The 10,957-nt window shown below is 41.7% G+C and overlaps 1 protein-coding gene across 1 annotated transcript in view; it reads left to right on the top strand.

Annotated features, from left to right (window-relative positions):
- The window catches only part of tafa4b (TAFA chemokine like family member 4b), a 35,459-nt gene extending 25,237 nt beyond the window's left edge, over positions 1-10,222 (top strand). Inside the window, exons 5-6 of the mRNA XM_068720218.1 lie at positions 7,037-7,161; positions 9,223-10,222. Coding sequence (XP_068576319.1) covers positions 7,037-7,161; positions 9,223-9,234 — 137 coding nt within the window. The 3' untranslated portion in view covers positions 9,235-10,222. The remainder of the gene's footprint in view (positions 1-7,036; positions 7,162-9,222) is intronic.
- The last annotated feature ends 735 nt before the right edge of the window (positions 10,223-10,957 follow it).

Genomic DNA, 10,957 nt, shown 5'->3' on the forward strand with positions numbered 1-10,957 from the left:
CAATTTCAGTGTAAATCACTTCTGACTTCCAGTGATGCAGATGTCCAAGCACCTTCCATATTTAGTCACAACTATCCACAAAGCACCCGACATGCCGCCCCCATCCAGTGTGTTGCTATTCTTGCATGTGGCCAGTAGACGGTGCTTTTCCCATTCAAATGACTCAGTCACAAACAGTCTACAGCTGCTACATCATTTCAGCACTATTTTCACCCAATAAAGAAGTAGATTTGTTGTTTAACCTCTTTGATGAGTTCCTAGATGAGAACAATTGCTTGATAATGATAAAAGCGGGCAACCATAGCAAAGATGATTGGCTCTGTAATGAAACTTGGGATAAATAAGGAATCATGTGAAGCTTTGCTAACCTCTCAGAAAAGGCATTGCCTTGGTGCTTTGCTTTTGTTTGTTCACTTTTCTTTAAAGACTTGATATAGTTTGCTAAGAGGATGGAAGGACACTGATGGGAAGCCAATAAACTTATTACGTATACGTTATTGCTGTGTTAATGAAAGTCATTCAACGATGGACTATTTTTGATGGTCTCAGTCACGTTTCCTCTTTCACCCTCACATTATCTCACAGGCAAAACAGCTTTGTTCTTCCATCACACTAGTCATGAGGTTTTTCTAATTTCCTATTTGGATCTCCCCTTCCGAGTCACACCGCCTCTCACTTCCAAAATCCAGTGCTCAGCAGCACTTATCTCATGAGTCATGCTTGACCTCTGAGTTCACAGTTACAAAAATTCTCACCTCATCCAACACTGTCTTATGCACACACACACACACACACACACACACACACACACACACACACACACACACACACACACACACACACACACACACACACTTCCACGCATGCTACTCTCACCTTGTAGGCTTGAGCGCTGTTGGAATGAGACAAACCTCTCTCAGTAGCCACCTTTGTAGAAAAGCTACCGTGTAAATGGAGTTACATTATTGATGCCGGCTGAAAGTGGAGTAAATGGCAGCAGGTCCCATTACTGGCTGACGCTCGGTGGGGCCCATTACAGTGAGACTAACTTTTTCAAGCAAACTTTATTCGCCTCAATATTATTTTCCATGATTTTTAATCATGAAATAGACTTCTATTTTATTTATTTTTCTATTAGAATCAGTGGTGGACGGGAAGAGTTAGTGCTGTGAATCGTGAGGTGATTTGGAAAAGTCTAAATCGGAGCGTAAATGAATTTTTAGAGGAAGAATTGATAATAGATAGATGTCAAGAAGTTGATCTGTTTCAGGAATATTCTACAAGAGAAAGGCATTGGGTCCGCTTGTGTGTCTAAGTCTCATAGATTTCCCATTAGGAGAAACAGCTTGTCCGAGTGCAGACAAAATGTGTATACACTATTTGTTTTGGTTTTTTGCTGCACTAGCATTCAGGATGAATAAAATGTTTTTGTCTCAATTGGGTTTCTGCCAAATTTAGTTTAGCTCACACTGCTGGTTAGGACTGTGTTGGTTAGGGCTTGTTTGCACATCTAGAGAATGAATATAAGTTTGTGTCCAAAAAGAAAACTATCCGCATATAAAGTATGCAGGTTGTTACCCCTTGCTCAATATTGTGCACTGGCTGAAATAAAAAAGACTGATATTCTGTACTAAATGTCATTAACAGTAAAAGAATGTATAAAATACTCTATAAGGAGACCTGCATTCAAATGTAATGCTACTCATGTAATGCTACTTATTATTATCAACGCATTTACGTGTAGTGTTGTACCTGATACATGCGGGGCTAAATGGAAGCACTTTATATACTGCTTGGTATTTTAACCTTTAACAATGCGTCACATTAAATTAAGCCCTATACTTTCGTCTGCAAAGTAGTAGCTGCAACAATTTGCTCTGAATGTTGAGTAAAAGTAGAAAGTTGCATTTAATTGATGTACTCAAGTCAACTACAGTACAGTCCTTGACTAGGAACAACATGCCAACTGGGCATTTATGTCTGTCTGAGACTTTTCTGAGCGTCAGTTGAAATAGGGCTTTAAATCATTTAAATGTGGTGGTGGAGAAAGATGGAGCACGGCGACCTGATAAAAACGATGGATGAGTGGATTTACTCATTTGATGAGCTCTGCGACAGACAAACTAGGTTTCAATAATTGGCAAAGAAATCTAGTTTGGTGCTTTAGCACACATCAACCTGCTGTTGTTTACTGTAGTATCTGCTCTATAATATCACGCTTTTGTCATTTTGCCAGTCTGTTCTGGCAGTCTGTAACTGTTCCCTGTGCATCCTTTTCTGACAGTTTTTCCACACCATTTTTTTCCGCTTGTGTTTTCTCGTCATGCATACCTGGGTGTGCTGGCATGGCTGTGTGAGTCCTGGCAACAGAGATACAGTGTGTTAGTAAATCATTGTAGAAAGAGATGGATGCCTCTCTCCAACTGCTTTTGCACTCCAGGATCACTGAGTGGAACAGTTACAATGCCTGAGGGTATCCATACCTCCGGGTCCATCCCCAACTTCTTGTGTGTGTGTGTGTGTGTGTGTGTGTGTGTGTGTGTATATGTGTGTGTGTACATCATATTCCCTTTAAATAGTAATGACCTGGGAGCAAGGGCACGGGGCTGCTTGTGATTGTGCTTTTACGCCTGACACTTACTGCCCAGTGGGGACTACATACATGTACACACACAAAACACACAAAGGCCTTCCATATGTGCACAACAGGCATGTGCGCACATGCAAAGTAAAAGTAAACTCCCTGTTGCAGCTTGTGTTGCTCCATAGAGTGAGTTCAGGCGGTGCCTTCGTGAAGTATTAATGGGCACTCTAAAAGACACAAGCCTGAGTGCAGTTATTGTATTAGTATGGCCTGCCTTACATCAAACAATGGGATATGTAGCCAGTGAATTCGTATTCTTCTTATTTTAAAGGCTAATCTATTATTCTTTATCATATGACTTTACATGAAAGGGTTCCGGGTGATGGAGGTCTCTTTGAACATGAACGCATAGTTGGTGGCGTAATCAATTACATCACATGAGATGGTAGAGTAGGTGAGCTGATCTAATGTCACAGTTCTTGCCTTATAGTGTGTTGACTATGTATAAAGAGATATTTATCATGTTTGACGTTTTTGTCATGGGGGGGGGGGGGGGGGGGGGGGGGCACACACCTGCAGAGGTGGAACACGTCAGGCATTCTCAAGGTGTTGATTGGTAAATAACAGGGCATTGCACACACACAAGTGTCACACTAGTTTAGCAGGCAGGCTTATCTTTGGTCACAGGGGTCTTAACATTACGCAATTTATGTGTTAAATATTTGACAAAGTCGAAGATTAAACGTGTTGCTGTGGAGACCTGCAATTTCAACTTTGTCCACTTGATGTCACAAACATTACAATGACAATTCAGGCGACATTGCAGGGAGACATGAACAGAGGCTGTGTTTGGATGAATGCTCATCCGGCCAACAAAAATGAAAAGCCGTAACCATGACGGTCAGAAGGTATTGAGTGACGTTCATCGGATGTTGCGGGAGATTGACGTGATCAGCGGGAGGAGAGACAGAGCCGTCGGCATCCTCGTAGCATGAAACCGTATTTAGAGAACCCCAGAGACTAGGCGGGAACCTGGGGAATAGCATAGCCTCAGTCCCTGGTGTTGCCTAATCACCTGCACCTTAAGCAAAGCAAAGTCTCGAGGTTTGCTCTCAGATGATCCTGCTCTGAAAGTTTGAGAGAGAACTTAAAAGAGAGCCATTTTGAGAGCAGATTCTGTTGTAATGAGTCGATAGTAACTGTGATGAAATGTATGCCTGAGCTGTAAACCTGTTTAATTAGCATATGCACCTTTTGTGAATTTAAATGTAGACTCTTAATGAGAAAGAGGCAATTAGAGCAGATAGGCTGTGAGGTAGTTACACACATTTCTATCTGGAGAATATGCATCTTCTTTCAAGAACTTAGGGAAGCAATGATTCATTTTCACACATACTTGCTGAGGATTTTAGTGTAAAGCCATCAATGTCAATCATTTTAAAGCAACTGAGCTAACAATGCTTTTCAAGTATGTTCTGCTGTTCAAGAGTTGGCCAGTGTGACTGTGGATGATTAACAACTTGTGCATATGAGTTGTGACAGTGGTGGTGAGACGAAGCAGTAAATTGATAAATGAATATTTCAACATCTTGAGAGTTAGATTAGAAGAAGATCAGAACAGTCATAACTGCAAAATAAATATAAAACAAGCACAGATTAGCATAAAGAGTGGAAGCAGTGGAAAACTGCTTTGTTCAAATGTAACAAAACCCACCTAATTGCACCTCTAAGGCGCACCATTCAACACAATATGTCTAGTTTCTTCATTTGCACAAAGACTGAAGTGTAAAAAACGAGAAGTTGTGGTTTCACCGTTCAACCACGACATGTCAATTTTTGTTTTTGTTTGAATTTTTCAAACTAGATGTGACGTCTTAATTGGTGAGCTTTAGAGGTGCTGGTGGGTGGACTTTGTTATCCTTTGGACAGAGTCAACCGGCTGCTGGTGGTAGCTTTATAGTTACCGTACAGAGTGGAATTGATCTTGTCATCTCACCGTTGGCAAAGAAGCAAATAAGCATATTTTTTCCAAAATGTTGAACTTTTCCTTTAAAGTAGAATTCAAGATAGCAAACGCTTTGCTCTCAAAAAAAGAGACTTTTGCAGTCCATCTGTACAGTAGCTGACCTTGAAGGCACCATCGACTAGCCCCCACCACCAGTCTCTACACAGCTACTCAGAGAAAAACATGATCCTCAGAATTACCACAGCACACACTAAGCACCTCTGTAATCTTTTTATCATTGACCTGTTGAGGCCTGTCTGTGAGTGCTGCCCAAACATCTGAACTATCCATGACATCACAGGCCTTGAACCGGCACATGTTCATTTTCTGACTTGACGGGCAGGCGCTTATGTGTCGTGCTCGCCCAGCACCCCCCCCCCCCCCCCCCCCCCCCAGTGTAGCATGAGATAAGCTGCAGGGAACGCTAACTCCATAATAGCACTCACAGGCCATGCCCATTAACGCTCTTGCAGTGCAAAGCACCGTCGTCAACACCATAATGGCCACATTAACGACCATTACACAGCCATTGGTTTTTAGAACCGTTTACTGCCACTGAGCTCATGCATCATAAGAGTGTGTTCAACATTACGCCCCGTGATAGCTGTGAGTTCTTTTGTGTTGACTTCCTGCTTCTCCCTACATGTCTTCCTGTCCCTGCTGTTGCATTTGTGCCGCCTATTTTCCACTCTGCTTCACTTGGTTACTCTCCTTCCCTCTTTCTATTTGTTTAATCGGCTCCTTTCTCTGTTGAACTCGGTGATGGTCGTCCTCAAACAGCCTCTTTCCCCTCCACCCTTCACTCTCCGCCTCTCGCAGTTCCTCTCGCTGCTCATCTCCACAATACAAAGATGTGTTTTCTTGGTGAACACTTAGTATTTGGCCTCGTCTTCCTCCCTTTTCCCTCTCTTTCTCACAGTCACAGTGTTTTTCTTCTTACCTGAGGCTTGAGAGGATTTGTCCATGTTCTTTGGCATTATGCAATTGAAAGCCCATTTTCCTGCCAATATCACCTCAAATTCTCCCTTTTTCGGAAACAATAGTCACTAGAGATCACAATATCAATCCATCAATCCACCAGTTTAATGAAGTTGGGGAAACGGGTGCACTCTTTTATCCCACCCTGCATTCACACTTGAGACAGGAGGATGGATGGATGATGAGTTAGGAGAGAGGGACTTATTCTCAGCTGTCGGGCTGTCTTCTGTCTAGACAGTGGGTCAGATGATCTGGAAGATTGTCAGCTGTGAAGACATGAGAAAACTTTGGGTTTTACCACTGGATTAACTGTAGATCTCGCCAAATTCTGAAGCTGTGTTGTATTATGTACACCAAATCATCATTTCATTTTAGAAAATATATGCAAATAGGATGGAAATTATTATTTTAAATCAATAAAAAGAAAGAATCAAACTCTAGAAGGTCGTTTCCGTATTTTCTATTTTTTTTGTGTTTTGTAAGAGAGATGAGTTTCCGAGAGGGCTTTTATGCTTGCAAAAATTATACAATAGATCTCAAACATTAGTCTCTTTTGCTTCAAATACTCAAGAGAAGGCTGTTTTATAATTGATAGCATTGCTTCATCATAATCCTGTTCTTGCTCTCTGCATTAAACAATTGGAATATTGGCTCATTGTCTAAATGTGCCTTGTGTTTAGCTGATTATACTAGAAACAAAAAGGAAGTTCGGCATTAAGCAGTCATTCCATTTAAATTATAGGAGGTGACTCACACGTCTGCAGAAATGACAAAATACAGAGAAATTCACCTTTGAATCTTATTCAAAGACCTCTGAATACTCTGTTAAAACATCAGCAGCACAATAGACTAGCCACATCTGATTGGATTTCTCCAGGATAGTTTAAGGACTTGTATTAGTCATTGCAGCCTAGGTATGATATATGTGTCATATTTCCCCTTCTTCTACCTTCTTTCATTTTTGTCTCCTGCGGGTGCCAGACTCACCCATTCCGCACAGGCTTTAAGATCCCATGTAGAGGGATTACATTCATCTGATTTAGATGAGAAAAAGGTAGCTGCTATACAGTTTAGCTCCTCACACTAATCATATTACAGATGATAAAGCTCACGACTGCTCAGTGATACTGGTGGTTTGAACACAACCACAGTGCTGTCCATGGTGCTGATCCTGCTGCAGGATCAGCTCCATGGACAGCACTCATTGCATTTACATTGTAAACATATGCTATATGCTCTGCCCTTATTATGGACAATAACAGTTCATGTTGGCTGTGGATATAAAGTAAATCATTACTGTACAGTATTACTGAGTTATTATTTGGGTAATGGCTTGTGTGTTTGTGTTGTAAATACCACTTTATTCTTGCTTTTGTTTGCCATTAATGCAGGGCTCTTCATCATATCATAGGATCCATTCAGTAACCTGCTGTCTTTCTTTGCCTCTGAACCTCCATGTACTGCTCCAGCCTCCATCGTAGCCCAGAAGTGGTGGTGCCAGATGCATCCGTGCATGGACGGAGAGGAGTGTAAGGTCCTGCCTGACCTGACTGGCTGGTCCTGCAGCACTGGCAACAAAGTCAAAACCACCAAGGTGAGAAGAATGACTGCGTGGGTTTGTATAGTTGTGTAATTTCTGCCACTGATCCATTGTATGTACATTTGATGCACATGTCATCTCACACATGCTGCTCTTTTCCTTTCATTTTTGCCCGTTCTGTTTTATGTGCTTGCGCAGTGTCACCTACATGTTTATCTAGCCGACTGTAATTACTGCAGTCTTTCATTCATGAATATATGACTGAGCATCTTCCATCTTGACTAATAGTTGATGTAGCAAGAATTGACCTTGATCTTCAATCAAATAGATTTTTTACCTGTGAAACATCTCGCGTCAACTAGTGTTTGGTAAACAAACTTTTGACTAGATGACTCTGTTTTTAATTTTGTATCTAACTGTATACGTAAAGAAAGAACTCAGAAGTGCTTACCAAGCAAATTAGAGATAATCTTATAAACAAAGGTTGTTTTGATCTTCAAGATGCCCACAAATGAGTGTAATCCAATTTAAGCACTAATTTCACACATCAATAAGAAATTACGAAAAAACAGATACAGAGCTAATCAACAAGCAAGCCCCCCAGTGAGCCTTATTTGTTAATCTGCTGTAACTGTATCTCCTCTGGCGAGGGTGACAATAAACTGATGGAGAAAACACAGGACCTGTTTACACTCTGTACCCCAGACAACCACTGTGTGATGCCATGTAAACTGACGCTATTCAGATGAGATAAATTGATTTAAATGAGAGTCCTTCATGGCCCTTTGTAAGCTGTTGAAGTGTGAAAGTTAATTTGCGGGACTGACTGCTGGGGTGTGTGCATGTACGTGCCAGAGTGCTTGGGATGGAGCAGGTGCAGTTTATTTACAGGTGAAATCTAAAAAAAAAGAAACATTTGTGAGGGAAGCGGCGCAGGCGCCATAAGAGTAATTGCTCGGGAGGTGGCATAACAGCACAACATCTGTCGCATTCATTAGAATGCATTATGGCTGGGGCCTTCCACAGAGGCTTTACAATTAAGAGTCATAATTAAATTGGTGAGTGGGATAGACTGAGGAACAGAGGCACTGCTGGGCTCAGTCGCAGGCAGTGGAATTAATGACCCTGGGCCTAACACCAACTCTGGGACTGGTATAGGTGCAATTATCCTCATTCTGTTGCATGGTGCCATCTCTCTTCTTCTTCTTCTTCTTCTCTCCCTTGTTTTGTCTCCCACCCTTTCTGACTAGCCGCTCAGCTGAGAGAGGAATGAGGAGCCAATGGCTGACTGCATCAGTGGACATTAATTGTGCATTTGCAAGGTGCTTTGGGACCGGGGAGCAGTTACTTGGAGACTTGGTGGCAGATGTCGCTGAAGATGGTTGCAATGAGACAACGATTCCCTGGCAACTACACGCACGGCCCTGATCTCCTGCCCCCTCTGAGTCTCTCTTCTTTATCTTGCGACTCTCTTTCTACCCATGACCTCCTTTCACCTTCTCAGCATCCCATTCACCATGATGATCTCTATCTGTCCATCTCTTTAACTCCCACACAGCGTAGGTGTGCTGTAGAAAGATGCCTGACAGAGGAACCAGAACACTGTAAAACGAGGAACAGCAAAGACATCGCACCATCTGACACATACTGTATCCTCACAAGTCCCATTTCATATCTGTGGCTTTATGGTTTTTGGTGTTCTCAGGACTAAAACAGGATTTTTGCAATATATGAGCACATCTTCTTTTTATAAATGCACATTGGACGGGGTTTGTTGATGGAAAACAACCTCTGTACATCTCCAATTATACGCCTTTCCACACTATGTGTAAACAAACCATTACAGCTCGGAGACATGTGAAATCCAGCTTTAGCAGTCGAGACACTGTTGGTCCCTGCAAACAGTCAGCCGGCCAGACTGCAAACAAACATTTTCAACCCGAGTCTGAAAGAGAGAAGAAATGGTTTGATTTGGAATATTCTCCCCTGACCTCTGATTGACTCTTTCAAATGGGAACATTCATTCAGCGACAGTGAAGCGGGACACTCTGTGTAATTACATGTCTCTGTGACACTGATCCTCTTGTCTTATCTGTGATATTGTTTCTTTTTTAGGTCACACGATAACAAGAGAGACAATGAGCCACGAGGAAACCTGAAACTCTCCATGTGGAAAGGATGGATGACTCACACATATTTACTGTACGATGGGGGGAATTATCAAGGAAAGGACCACTGTCAGGCCATCCATCACAAAACAATGGGACAAAATGTACTCATCACAAATACGTACACTTGGCTACATGGAGCCCCACATACAGCATACACAGTATGCTGGTTGTTGAGACCAATGGACTACAATCATGGAAACCCAGGGTAAATCTGGACACAAATGGACTCTTATCTTCCGATAATGGACAAAATGTGGACTGATGAAAAATAATGGTTGATTTCAAAGAGTGATTACGCATTTCAAGGTATATATTTCAACAAAGCATTCGTCGATGAATGTGAGATGTGAACTAAAAGCTGTGCTTTGAATGCTTCTGGACACAGTCTAGACCGGTTGTCAATATGTCGAGCTTGTACTGGAGACAGTGGAGATGATTTGGGAAAAATGAAAGAGATAGCAGCTCATAACTAGCAAATAGCAAATTAGCATCAAACTGCTCTTGTGGGTCAAGTCACTATCATCAAGACTGTTTTGCGGGAGTCGTTTTGCAGTTCTAATTAGGAATTGCAGTGTAGGATCATAACAACATATTAAAAATTCATGTAAGATATTTGCACTAGTTGAAACCGTTTGGGAATGTTTTTGTTTCTAGATATCTCCCATCTTTTGCCGTGGATGTCACATGAAATTGGAGGTGAGCATTTTGTAAAATGTCAAACACTAGATGAATATATATAAATATATATCACGCCCCATTATTCCTGAGTAGTAATTGGTTAAAAATGACTCTGACTATTGAGCCTCACTTACGTACAGCTTGGCACAATATGAACTAGCAAAGTGTGATTCATTTGTCTCATTTTTGCCCAGAAACATTTCCAAGCTCAGCCTTCAAAGTTATATATCTTTGATCTATTATATTCAATCTCTTATGTTAACTGTTAAAAGGAGGCCCATAAAATGTTCAAACAAGAAGGACTGGTTGTCTTTATGTTATTATTTCACTTTATTGGGAATACTCTTCGCTTTCTCTCTCTTCCTTTTCAAGTTCGTAATTTTCAAAGGCACTGTAAACACAAAACAATTCTATGAATAGGGTTCTTTTTAGCTACCTTTGTTAGGAGATGCAGTATGTTTTTGTGCGCACATTGCCCATTGGTTGCCTCCAGAACCCCTCCTCCACATCAATGCTTCAGTGAGATATACTGAAATAATTGCCATCGATAATGGCAGTTCAACCTTCCCATTGCAAACATGTTTTTTTTCCCCACAGGGCTCGATCATTACTGCGCTGAGTACAATAGCGTAGCGCCCCAAACAACCACCTTAAATCTCTCAATTATCTCTGTCCGTTCTCCCTCTCACACTCGCCTCTTCTTTGAACCTTTCTGTCCCTCTCTTGTGCCCATCTCTCTGTTTTCTGCCGCATCGCATATAAAACAATAGATGGCACAGTTTAAGTAGTTTTCACACACCATATTATCTTTATTTCTCAGCCGTTTGTACCAGTGTACTGCCTTTTTGCTCTCATGCTATCCAATCCATTTTTTCCTCTTGTAGACACACATCCAAGTGCAAGTCTTTCTCGAACTGCATCTGTCTGCCTCTCTGATATGTGAATGTGTTGGGTCAGTGTGCCCAGGGGTTAGCCCGCCGGGGGCTGCTCCTCTGCGAATG

Source organism: Cebidichthys violaceus, unplaced genomic scaffold (assembly GCF_023349555.1).
Source record: "Cebidichthys violaceus isolate CVI_PGR_0920_01 unplaced genomic scaffold, fCebVio1.0.p SCAF_25, whole genome shotgun sequence".
Classification (NCBI taxonomy): domain Eukaryota; kingdom Metazoa; phylum Chordata; class Actinopteri; order Perciformes; family Stichaeidae; genus Cebidichthys; species Cebidichthys violaceus.